The following is a 14,220-nucleotide window of genomic DNA, read 5'->3' as shown; positions in this document are numbered from 1 at the left end:
TCACACGTAATGACACAGCGACCTGCTCGGGATATAGTATGCGGCAGGTGCGCACTCGCAAGCATGTGACAGCAACCGATCTGTGCATCGAAGTCACAATTTTCAGCATTTCCTGTGATGGGAAATTCTCCTGATCATTAACAAGGTTAAAAAATATTTCCTTGCCCAGTTTTATTTTGTACATCCTGTATTTGCCCTTTCGTAATATCATATACAATTTGCTTACTCACACAGTCTTAAAATCTTATTTCCACAATCCGTACTTATATTGACAGTGGCGCAGAGAATTCCAATGACAAGAAGCACTATGTTATCTGTAATAAATTCAAGACGATCTGCCGTATACCAGAATATACGGTGGACACTGAGTGATGTATTATTCAACACCACCAAAAGCAAAAGCAACGTCACCTCCGTACAGGCCATGAAGGCCCTTGGAGGAGTGGAAGGTAAAGGCTTTCACCATTGTTAACCTCGGCAAGTGATGGGGTAGAGTGATTAGCACTACGCCCGGCCACCTTTGCCCCTAAGAATTCACCTGGTATTCATTTTAAGTGTAGGTTGAGTGAACCGCACGGTCATATGCACCTCCGGAAGTAGAAATCGCGTTTCTTGAATTTTACGACTTCCTGACGGGGATTCGAACCCACGTCCTTCCGGGCGAACCGAGCACGCCTTTACCGCCTCGGCCAGGCAGCCCCTATGCAACACCACCAGTAAGGATAAATTAGGTAAATGTAAAACTTCAATATTTTCGTCGTGGGTAGATGAGTAAAGGAAATCGTAACGTAAATATTGGGAAGATATAACAGATAGCTGGACGTTTACTGGAGTTTCGTGATGGCCGTTGATCATTCAATTTTCAAACACGTGGATACTTGAAAACACGTATGAGAGATAAGAATAGCAGATACATAACACTCTATAACGTTGTAGACTACCGAGCTCGATAGCTGCAGTCACTTAAGTGCGGCCAGTATCCAGTATTCGGGAGATAGTAGGTTCGACCCCACTGTCGGCAGCCCTGAAGATGGTTTTCCGTGGTTTCCCATTTTCACACCAGGCAAATGCTGGGGCTGTACCTTAATTAAGGCCACGGACGTTTCCTTCCCACTCCTAGCCCTCTCCTGTCCCATCGTCGCCATAAGACCTATCTGTGTCGGTGCGACGTAAAGCAACTAGCAAAAAACCATTCTAGACTTTTCATCATCACCATCATCATCATCATCTGTTTACCCTCCAGGTTCGGTTTTTCCCTCGGACTGAGCGAGGGATCCCACCTCAACCGCCTCAAGGGCAGTGTCCTGGAGCTTCAGATTCTTGGTGGGGGGATAAAACTGGGGAGTATGACCAGTACCTCGCCCAGGCGGCCTCACCTGCTATGCTGAACAGGGGCCTTGTGGAGGGATGGGAAGATTGGAAGGGATAGGCAAGGAAGAGGGAAGGAAGCGGCCGTGGCCTTAAGTTAGGTACCATCCCGGCAATCGCCTGGAGGAGAAGTGGGAAAACACGGAATACCACTTCCAGGATGCCTGAGGTGGGAATCGAACCCACCTCTACTCAGTTGACCTCCCGAGGCTGAGTGGACCCCGTTCCAGCCCTCGTACCACTTTTCAAATTTCGTGGCAGAGCCGGGAATCGAACCCGGGCCTCCGGGGGTGGCGGCTAATCAGGCTAACCACTACACCACAGAGGCGGACTTCTACACTTTTAATTTGTGAAATATTGTGTACAGGGAAATACAATTTTCATGTAATTAACGAATGACAGCAACCACTATATTATCTGTTGTAAATTACAAATTATGAGGTCTGAGTTGAAGAGATGTGACTTAAAGGCTGCTTAGTCTGTCCAAAAAGTTTTTAAAAGGTATATAACACTGTAACATGTCTGTAAAAAATACACAACATTAATCAAAAAGTGACATGTTTCGTTCCACAACAATGTACTCAGATTTTACCAAATCATTTTAAATCATGCGCCTATATGTGCGATATTGTTTACGTTCCTTTCCTCAGTAGTATGTACTTTTACTTGTACAGGTATGTTGTAGTGTTACATATTGTCGTCTAAGAAGCAATATATCGTATGTCATGATACTCTTCCTATCCGTTATGTTCCTTAAGACAGTTGACGTCTTAAAGCCACTTGTGGATATGCAGTCAATTAGAACAATTTTCGTTGTGTTAATTTTCCTGTAGTTACGTGAAATGGAAAATCGAGGAGTATATTTGAATGCTTAGATATTACATTATTATGGATGAATGAACGATTTAATTAAATAATCAATTAACCTGACATGAAAACAACAACTAACCAACTAGTCATTCAGTCACTTACTGATATCTGCAAAATAATCCGCGACAGTCATAAATCATGTAATGTTTACTGCTGAGGTGATTGACCATAGAAATTAACTTCAGAGAATGAATATAAATCTGAGTGTCTCTCGCGACCAACAAGTCAAGCTACTGGATAACCTACGTGTAAGGATTTGAGAACATAATATACATAAAATAAAGTTTAGTTTATTACTGCGTTCTTGTATTACAGTAGTCTAATCAAAATGTTCCTTAGTAACATTACTTAATTCATTACGAAACTCCGATAAAACCGATTACACACAGGAAATATGGAATAATATTGCTTATGTGGTCCAAGAATATTATTTGGTGTTTGAATACCCGATATTTGTCACATAATGTTGCTATGTATTAGTCAAGTGAGTTATCAATAACCGAATATTAAAAAGTCATTATTCTTATATGAAGAAAAAACTGTGAGACTTTCAAATTAATGTCTGAAAATTTTTATAATAATGGTTTCAATGCGTATAAAGAGGGGCAAAGAATATATCCATGTTTTTTTTGTTATGCTCTATTCATTCATACATATTTACATTTTTAAAAGGAAATGCCAGCGATGTACTAAAACATAACGGTACTTTTATTTGAGTTTTCAGAGATATCAGTTGAGGAAATCTTTCTAGAGCGTTATATGTAATCCATAATATGTAAAATATATTTATACATATGCCGATATTAAAGTTTACCGATTCCAATAGACCATTCGAAGGAACTATACCACAAAGACACACATAATCGAACAAAATATTTGGAACGATATGTCCACTTTTACAGTATTACACGAATGGGAATCCATGACTTACATTCAGTGATAATACTCATGCTAAAGGATGTTAACATGGATGGAAATACGAGAGTATTTGGATAATCTGGATCACATATTAAGTACACAAGAAGGTTTCCAAATGAGTAACATCTTTAAACGGAACTTTTTCGAACTTTCTCATTATTTCTCATGTACGGTTTGCGCTAGGGGCAATGATATTATTGCAGTTTAAATTATATCAAAATATTTTAAGGAAACAGTTTATTCAAATACTTAACACTACGATCCATAAAGTACATGGTCAAACCCACCTAATTTTTATCGATTACAAAGACGACTCTTGTTCATTTAAGAAAATGAGTAGTACTGTCTAGTAAAACTGAAGGGAATACTTCCTGCAATGATAAATTAAGGGGGCCGATAACCTTAGATGTTAGGCCCCTTTAAACAACAAGCAAGCTTGATAAACTAAGGAACAAAACATTTGTAATTTTTATGACAGGTTGCAGAACGAAAAATCAGCGGGAAAAGTGCAATTTAACTGAGATGGGTTCCATTATAAAGCTTAAACCGGAACTGAAATATCATGATTGATTACAATGCACTACGTACAGACACACAGAACGATAGAAATAATTATAGTCAGTACTTCTCATGATTTATGATTTATTGCTAGGATGACAGTGTACGAAATGAAACTCTAAGTATTTGTAGGATATGTTTTCATTTTAGATTATTGTCTGCATTTCGTCTTTGTAATCAACAGATGTCTTGCATAGCTACGATTGAATAATAAATGGAATGTCAGACTTACTGCGAGCGCTTTTGGACACGAACTTGAGCAGCTCACGGTACTCCTGTGCTGTGGCTGTGTCTTCATTAAAGCTGCGGTGTGCCGGTGTTTGGTTGAGTGCAGTGAAGACGGCAGCCAAAGTGAAGTGGCACACTGAGTTTCCTAATGGTGAGGTAACGCCGTGGTTGTGGTACAACAGCCCGGCAACTTGCCAGCCGAATACGTGCAGAATATGACGAAGAGCTTCACCGACCAAACTGTAAGAGCCCATCATCCTGGTAAGCGTCGGGAACTGGCCTTGTTTGAAGCGAAAATGGTCTGCTTGACCGCCCGCTGTCAGGACGGGGATGCCCCAGACGCCGGAATAGCGTGCCACTGGAGCAATGACGTAGTCGCACACGGGACCCAGGAAGGCATCTAGTACCACAAGCATGTAACACTGTAGCACTCAGCGTAGTGAGATATGTTAGGAGATTACTTGAACTACTACCTTTACAAGTATTTGTTACCAGTAATACGGCGAAAAACTGAAAAGAACACTTCGTGCTGACTTTTAAATTAACTTAACTTTACGTGTTTTGGAAAACTGAGCATTCGGTAGGTAGTAAAAGTACATAATATCTATATAAAGCCAATTAATGCAATAAATTATATCACTTGCAAAAATTAAGTTTTAAGTGAACAACATATTTCGTGCTCCCTCTATTTACGTGGTTGGTGGTGGTGGTGATTATGGTTCTAAGTGGAAGAACAATGAAGTAACAAGTCCCTCTACTCTCCATTGTGAAAATAATAATGGTATAGCACAGAGCAGAGAATTTCTTTACGGTATGGCAATTTCGATCACCTCTGATTGGAAACTGCTTAGTAACATCGAAAAGATATCGATGGTATATTAATTTTTAGATTCAGTTATGTTCCACTCGTGTTACACAGAATTCAACACATAATGAAGCCCTTAATATTCAGCAGAAGTATCTGAATATAGAATGTTTCATTCTAAATTGTTCTATTATTAAGCAGCTTCTTAATTTGACAGTCATTTATTCATCGACTTATCTTAAGTAACACATAGCTGTAAATGATCCAAAATGAGGGAATTTGCAACATAAGTTCTCCGTTTCCAAACATTCATATTCCACAGTCCTACCCATGTAATGATAAGTATTCGAGGATTTCTATTTTGGAGGAAAGAGAAAGTTCATTCAGTTTTAAATTGCAAATCTCACCTGTGTTAATTTTAATCATTCTCGTTCTTGATATGAGGAGATTTAGCTTTTTACTATATATACTACAATTTTGAATCGCAATTTTAATAAACTGTCGGGACTTCTGAATGTGTGTAGATTCGTTTGGACATTACGTTAGATTATGATATTTACTGGCATAACTTGACAGTCACGTACCTTAAAAAAAATTCCTGACGTTGATTTTAAGTGTCCTAAGAAGTAGATCACCGGCTTCGAAATTCCTCATAACCTACATAGGCTTCTGTATAATAGATCTATGCAATATGGAAATGGTGTTCATTAATTTGAATCAACACATTATTCAGACTGGTGCATAATCCTTATCGAGTAAAGTAGATTAAATATGTAGCAATGCAAAAGTCCCTTTTGAGTGAACCAATTTCGAATTAGTCGACTGTCTATGAAAATATTTACATAAAAAGTGTTAATAATAGCTTTTACATGCAAACAGTATCACTACGTTCACAGTGAAACAGCCACATTGAAAATAATGTTATCACTAAAAAATCATGTTCCCAAAATGAGCTCCATTTTTGAGGTTACAGAATAAAGAATAAAACGGAATGCAAGGAAGGCTTTCAGTTAAATTCCTATAGCAGGCATAAGGCACAGAAAAAGTTTCGTTCAGAAATCCGTGGCAGATATACTGAAACTTTTATTTATATAATCACACTCAAATGGAATAGAATTATTACGCTGTCAAGCAGCCAGTTTCATAGCACCTTATTGATACCAATGTTTAAAACAGTAATCCGTGAAACTTACCATGTATAGAATGTACAAGTTAAATCACCGCTTTCTGTGCAACTATAACGATGATGTAACCAGAAAATTGACGTTGGAAAAGTGTAGTAAACGGAAATACCATAGCAAATCAAGAAATACCTCAAGCGTATTGAATTAGAATGACTTATCACGAGTAATTTAGCTGTCCTGTGAGACATTGTGTAGCATATCAATTTGTTGTCTTTGAAAAGGTTGCAAGTTGAACTTCACATGTTGCTCACTAGTTGCGTTTAGAGAATATTATTATTAAAAAAATAATAAAATAGCACCCGTTCCTCTACGCTCAGTTTTCCTCATCATGTTAACATGTCGCTAAGTTCTTTCACTAGCCACACGATAACATACTGTAACGTTTGAATGTCTATGGTAATTTTTATATCCTCCTTGAACCGTAGTACTTCAAGTAATCAAAATCTCATTCTAAACTTTTAGACAAAAGAGATCTGCAATTACGGGATAATTTGGAGTGTTTAACGAAATAGTCAGCATACATACAAAGATAGTCAGTTTAAATTAAACTTATCCTATGCTTCCAGTTAACGACTGGCCATTACCTTTATTGAATGGCACGTGATCAGCATTATAATATGCACTATTTAAGTATCAGATTCTGACGACATGGGCAAAATAATTTGTGCAATAAATCTTCATTTGTACTCACAAGTCGGACCGAGTTCCAATTCTGACCCCCTCAACATCAAAGAAAATCATAGGCACAGTCAAGGTGCGTACCTGACAGTAGTCATGCACAGATTATGAAACTAGACTAGTGTCTATACATGAACGTAGTCTGATGTAATCATATAAGTGCATCATTTTTGACAAGTTAGGTTGTTATATTTAATAAAGTGACTGCAAGCAACTCCAAATAGAAGTAGCATTTTATATCTGTGTAGGTATTCTAATTTTAACCATAACCTTCAATATCATGAAACAATTTCAAAATCGTACTTATAATAACAGATGCTTAAAGAAACACAATATAACATATTCTGTCTTCATTTTGTAACAGATTAATCATAAATTAATCATCTCTTCTCAAGCGTTCTGACTAACTGAATCATAGTTGAACTATTATATAATCTATTTCAGTAGTAATGCTATGCTTTGATTGTCCGACGATCATAAGATAATATTTGAGCAATAGTCTGATCATCTAAACAGTATGAGATACCGGTAGTGACACGAGCTTGAAACTTAAGTTATTAAAACCAGCTAAAAATATCGCAGTACCGACATACTACCGAAGGCAGCAAGGTATCTCAACTGAATGTTATGTTAAATTAAAAGCTATTTTATCAATGGTTTTATTATCGAAAATTAAAAGCAATTTTGTTGAACTAAATTTTCACTAACTTGACTGAACGACTCTTGCAGAAATTGAAAGTCACATCATTGCTTTTCATGATTTCCATGGGAAGGGATGAATAAGCTCCATGGAGGTTTCTGATATTACCGTGGTACAAAGACATGTCCGGAATCTGATGCTTCAGTACACGCGCACGGACTGAACATTGAAAAGGATCACTCCAAATGTTCGATTTTCAATATATCTCAGTTTAATGCAGGAAAAAGAATGTGACATTTACAGTACTTTTGCAACTCTATGAAATAAACATGTAGAGAATGTATACCAACTATTTTGTTTACACGGATATGCTGTTTAAATCACCTTCTATTTCACTTATATTACAATTCGATGATAATGAATACAATTAACATTTAGAAATACATTTGAAGTTTTACAAACATTTAAGTGATGTTAATTTTGTCACCAGATCCATTCTAGGCAAATAATTTATTTATCAAATTTTAAGCGACAAAATCTTAAAGTACGAGTTCATTCAAAATATATTATACAAGCCATTAAGAGGGTGAGAAGTAGATTTGAATCGGTTATTCTTAGAACCCCGTGAGCCACATTTTCTTATTTTTGTTTGATGTGAGAAACTAAAGTTTTCAACGTAGACTCATCGTTCCATGTAGAAATACCACGTATCCGGTATGTGGGATGGGTGCAAGGGTCTACGAACTTTCGATTTCGGCTTGAAACTCTCGATGTTACAGACTTACAGGGTTTCTCGACGTAACTATCATTCACCAGTAAACTGACGATCTTGTAATCTACACTTTCAAGCTTCTTTACAATGCCACCAGAGTCATGTGAGAATAAATAGCACACTTACACGTCATTCAAATTAACGTAATAATGAAGAAGAATTTGAAACTTTAGAAAGATACCTACGTAATGAACAGAAAATTAGACTTTCCAGGTTAGTGGTATTGTCAGGACAACGCAGAAAGAAATATGGACTAAAAAGGGTGCTAATTTCAGGAACATTTTGTCATGTACTTTTATACAAACACTCATTTCCCAAAGTTCCTCAAGTACAACTTATTAGTAGCTGGAGTGTACGCATAATGAAAATATACCACCGGGTGGATCAGCTGCACTTATTTGTTCGGATTTATGCACCCCGCAATTTATGTCCTAAAGTGAAAATTTCTCCCTGACGTCTGATGATGAATTATTGTGTAGATACATGGCTTGAAATATATACATGCGTTGCTTATAATGTAACCTAGGACCAAGGACCCAAGTTAAAGAGCATATTCGGTTCACATGAGACACACCAAGCTTTGAACATGGGCTTGCTATACGGACAGGCCCAGACTGACGAGCTGTCAGACAAAGGAGATAGAGCTGCGACCTAAAAATTAAAAACAATGAGACCGGACGGAAACAAGGAAAGAAGATAGTTTGAAACATTTGAACGAGCAACAAGAGAGTAGCGGTAACTTTCCATTTACCAACCCAAAGATCATACAGCAGTCATACCACGACAGTATCCTGGCCTGAAATTTACGATAACTATCAAATTAGAGATAATTAATTTGAATGTTAGGTCAAATCCCTGAAGACGATTTATGAAGGAAAGTACCACCTAAATTTGCTTTAATTATGTATTTTTATAGAGCAAAGGTTGTGGTTAGAACTGTTGGACCTAACTGAGGTCACACTTGGACAATGAAGAGTCATTGTCAAGCGTAGATTTCCAGTCCTCGTTCGACAAGCCCGACCGACATTCAACCCATTAATTCTACAATTCTACAATTATACAATTCTATGCATATCATAGAATACTAAAGATCGAGAGTCGGGCACGTGGATATCAAAAATTATAATTGAGCCCCAAAAAATTCACTGCCATACCAATGAATTTTCTGACCTCTGACAGTGGAGCTCAGGTCATGAGTATACACTTTACTTGTATCAAGTTGTCATTTTTCTCGATCTCACATTATAAGCCTCCAAACAGGCATCAAGCGTCGATTGTATTAGTGTCTTAAGTGCGTGAGAACGCGTTGTACGTTGAGAATCCAAGTCATTGTTTGCTCTGAGAGAGCCCTGTGTTCATTGTAAGTTGTCTGACAATGTTTTGCAGTATATATAACAGATACAATTTTCAGTGAATATGTGGGACCGAGCCTCCGTGGCTCAGACGGCAGCGCGTCGGCCTCTAACCGCTGGATACCGTGGTTCAAATCCCGGTCACTCCATGTGAGATTTGTGCTGGACAAAGCGGAGGCGGGACAGGTTTTTCTCCAGGTACTCCGGTTTTCCCTGTCATCTTTCATTCCAGCAACACTCTCCATTCTCATTTCATAGCATGTATCATTCATTAATAAATCACTTTGGGAGTGACGACCCCATCGTACTAACAGCCTATATCTGCTTCATTAATTACATCCCTGACCCGGTCAATGACTGGAAAACAGGTTGTAGGTTTTCATTTTCATGTGGGACCGAACGTTGCAGAAGTTTTAGATTTGATATGCGGACAATTTAAACTGATATGAGGGCTTGGTGAACTGATAAACTATCAGAACAGGCAGTGTCGAGCATAAATTCACCGCGATAGTTATAAACTACTGTCCAAGGGAACAATATCTGTAAGAGCACCAATGAACTTATTCCCGCACTTTGAAGTAGCAGAGCTGAATGTAGCATGACACTCATCGGCATCGTGAAATACGTAGTAACTTCAGTGATCTTCAGCTACCAGGTGGAGTCCTAAGCATCACACTGTTCAACATGGATCCGGAACTGCCATAGATTTGAATTGTTATAAAACATTTTCATAAAGCAATGAAAGATTACCAGCACCAGTCATGTAAATATTTGTGTAGATAATTTAATATACATGCTATATTTTCAGCTAGCGTTTAATCAGGTCTAAGGTACCACAAAGGGTTCAATTTGCATGTTATTGTGTTTTCTTTTGAAGTGCCTTATTGGGTAAAATGCTAGTTATTTTGTGTAAATATAGTTGAAGGAAACACAGCAGAAGAAGAATGGACAGTCACGAAGAATGAGGTCAGTAGGCCTGCTGAAGAAATGTTAGGAAGAAAGGAAAGATAAACTAGGAATCAATGGATAATTCAAGATATACTAGACCTGACTGATGAACGACGAAAGTACAAGAATGCAAAAAATGAAGATGGCAGAAAATAATACAGGCGATTAAAGTATAATGTGGATAGGAAGTGCGGGGCATCAAAGGAAGAATGAATGAAGGAGAAGTGCAAGGATGTTGAAAGTTGTGTGGTTCTGGGAAAGGTAGTACCGCATACAGGAAAATCAAGGAAACCTTTGGAGAAAGGAAAACTAAGTGTACGAATATTAAGAGCTCAGATGGAAAACCACTTCTAGGGAAAGAAGATAAGGCAGAAAGGCGGAAGGAACATATCCAACAGTTGTATCAATGTAAGGACGTAGATGATACGGTCTTGCAACAAGAAGAGGCCGTTGATGCTGATGAAATGGGTGACCCAATTTTGAGGTCAGAATTCGACAGAGCTTTGAGAGACCTAAATAGCAGCAAATCACCTGGAATTGATGGCATTCCCTCTGAAATACTGACTGCTTTAGGAGAAACCAGCATGGCGAGGTTATTCCATTTAGTGAGTAAGATATATGAGACAGGAAAAGTGCCATCTGATTTTCGGGAGAACGTTGTTATATTTATTTCCAAGAAAGCCGGTGTTGACAAGTGTGCAAACTACCGCACCATTAGTTTAGTATCTCATGCCTGCAAATTTCTAACACGTATTATTTAGAGAAGAATGGAAAAGCAAGTTGAATTTGAGTTGGTAGGAGATCAATATGGCTTCAGAAGAAATGTAGGAACACATGAAACAATCCTGACTTTACGTTTGATCTTATAGGATCGAATTAAGAAGGGCAAACCCACATACATGGCGTTCGTAGATCTAGAAAATACATTTGATAATGTTAATTGGACCAAGCCATTAGAGATTCTGAAGGTGATTGGGCAGGCACCGAGAAAGAAGAATTATCTACAATATATATATTATATATTGTACCCGCTCAAAACCTGAGTCCCAACCAGCATTTATCTCAGGGAGTGTTACGGTCCGAATCCATCGCAACTAATACTCAATAAAAAAATATTTTGAGATATAAGATCTCAAACTAAATGTAAGGGAGCCATCCAATCAGTACTACAGGGTTGAACGGGACACTCTAATCTTTAACTTTAAGGCTCATCATAAAACACACAAATTATATATATTTAGATCAAAGGGAAATCATGAAGGCTCCGTCCTAGGAATGGGGACGGATATTTAAACGGTCACCAAGGGTTTACTATTCTACAAGAACAAGAACCTGGAACTGTTTCCTTGCAAATGCTAAAGGAGCATTTATTTAAGTAAACAAATGAAATTTTACACACAATCAAAATCTGTTGACCCTTGATTTGCCGGTAATTTGGCAAATTATTCCTGAAAAATGATTACATAATATTTGTCACTTTTGACCACCCTTCCATTTGGGTGGTGGAACCGTTGATATCTGAAGGTATCAGATTTTCCTTCGTTAACACCATGACCATATTTGATCATGGACCAAATACCTGTTGGCTAAGTAGGCGCGATCACATGGACCATGTTATCGCCTCCACTTTAATTGAGATGAGACCAACTCGGGAAACTACAAACTCTCCCCGGGTTCCTAACCAAGATATGCTAATCGTTAGTTGAAGGAATACGACAAAGGGACTCTAACCTAATTGTCCAGATGTAGGGATTTGCCTTCATTTTACACATATTAACTTAACTTATTATTTACAACCAATTGACATTATTACGTTAATTCGCCAGCTGATTTCCCTAGTATCATCCATCATCAGCATCCGAAATAATAAGAAAAATAAATAAAATAAAAAAATATTTTTTAAATATTATTATTATTATTATTATTATTATTATTATTATTATTATTATTATTATCATTATGTTTTGTGGAGATCATGATTATCGTAACCCATAATCATCCTCGGACTAATATTTCAACTTTTCGCGATTTTATTTATTTTCATCTGAAATAAATAAAAGTACCTTCGTTGATTATTCTTCTTCTCCTTCTTCAAATATTCTCATTTTTATTATTATTATTAGTTAAAAATCTCAAATTTTTCATTTCAACTCCCAACATCATTATTATGTCCACAATTAAAAAAAGTAAATTCTTCTTCTTCCAAAAAAAAAGTATTTTTTTATATTTATTATTATTATTAATTTTTAAAAAATTAATTTCGCCTGTTACACGGTAGTCCACTCTTAATATGTTTAACGCATAACCACTTTTAAAATTCCGATTTATTTTGGCACTAATCAATCCAGATATGATTTACTTGGAATATTATTATTATTATTACTTCTTTCGAGAATCTTTATTCTTATTCCCCATCTTTATAATTTGGTCACATACGTTCTCTCCCAAACAGAAATCACCAAGATCCGAATTCACATCGGTCGGGACATAATAGTTTTCGAACCCGCAACCTTATTTTCGTACTGCCGTTAATTCATGGAGACCATATGCTCCTAAGACAATTCTCAAATCCCATAACACCTCGCAGTTGGGCAAATACCTCCAATACCTGCAAGTGTTAAATTATTCCTTCCTTTTCCATTTTGAAGTCCATTTATCCATTGGAACTCTTCAAAACATTTTCACAAATTAACCCTCGGTGCGTGGACTCTATTCTGCCACTCAATACACCGGCATATAAATACAACCTCTATGTGAGCCTTAAGATCCATCTATTTCTTCATCAACATCAGTACAATTCACTTTCATTTCGGGCCGGATTTCTGTCCCACAAAACTCCAAATCTCAACTTTTGGCTCAAATCCCTCTGGATCTCAAACATAGCGTGACCATATTATAAAAGTGCCTATCGTTTCTACCAAATTTATTTATTATTATGGAGTCCAAAAACGTTAAAACAACAATTAGTGTTAAAACCGGATTCACTGCACAAATTAGAATTATTCACGGCACATGTGATCTCCACATTTAAATTACTTTAATTTGCAATCATACTATCCAACTAGGCCCGTGCCTTTATTCTCAAAGATTATTATTAAACACGCCTTTACACATTACCAAATTTTAATGTATTACTTCGACACTTGTACATATTATTATTATTTTGTCCACTGGCGAACTTCGCGATATTTACAAACAAATCAATGGACTTCATTCCGTCCCACAACAATTTAAATCACTTGGCAATTCCACCTCTGGATTATCTTAACAACATGCCTTAATATCTATAAAAATTCCGATAACGGAAAAACACTTTGGAAGCACTCCGAAATGAATATTTACATTATCTTTACGTGAAACGTGCTCCATATTATATCAAACAACTCAAGCACTTGAATGAACAACTCAACCCTACTATACTCTATTTAATAATCAAAATTATGATGAGTGCTTGGTCTAATCTACATATTAATTTGTCCCTTTGTCTATATATCTTTGAATTTATACGAGCCGTAGACGGCTCGTTTCACAATCAAGTTACCATGATAAATTAATATGATTTCCTCCCCCTAACGATAGCAATGTATAAATACATTAAAGGGTACTCAACTCTGCATTGTAGTCTGCTAAAACCGGACGAGAAGCCATAGCCCCTCCGGTTTTTAGCAATGCATTCCACTGGTATTCATGCCAGCTTGAAGAATTAATCCTTGACCCTTTTCAACTTTACACATTTTGAATAAAAACAAATAAATTAGCTGTTGCACTATGGAATAATTTCCACCCTAAATTCTATTCACAAATTTTACACTCTCGGCCTTGTATCTAGCCCACTTAATGTAGATTTACATTCTTCATTCCTTTCCCGGACACTAGGAACATGGGATACCTCGGGTTTC

The 14,220-nt window shown here is 37.0% G+C and overlaps 1 protein-coding gene across 1 annotated transcript in view; it reads right to left on the bottom strand.

The window, feature by feature from the left end:
* LOC136864181 (atrial natriuretic peptide receptor 1) overlaps positions 1-14,220 on the bottom strand; it is a 2,019,422-nt gene that overhangs the window by 1,613,575 nt on the left and 391,627 nt on the right. The window contains exon 2 of the mRNA XM_068226191.1: positions 3,947-4,342. Within this exon, the coding sequence (XP_068082292.1) occupies positions 3,947-4,342 (396 nt within the window). The remainder of the gene's footprint in view (positions 1-3,946; positions 4,343-14,220) is intronic.

The sequence above is a fragment of the Anabrus simplex genome, chromosome 2, assembly GCF_040414725.1.
Source record: "Anabrus simplex isolate iqAnaSimp1 chromosome 2, ASM4041472v1, whole genome shotgun sequence".
Classification (NCBI taxonomy): Eukaryota; Metazoa; Arthropoda; class Insecta; order Orthoptera; family Tettigoniidae; genus Anabrus; species Anabrus simplex.
The sequence above is the reverse complement of the archived record's forward strand: the minus strand, read 5'-3'. Positions and strand labels throughout refer to the sequence as shown.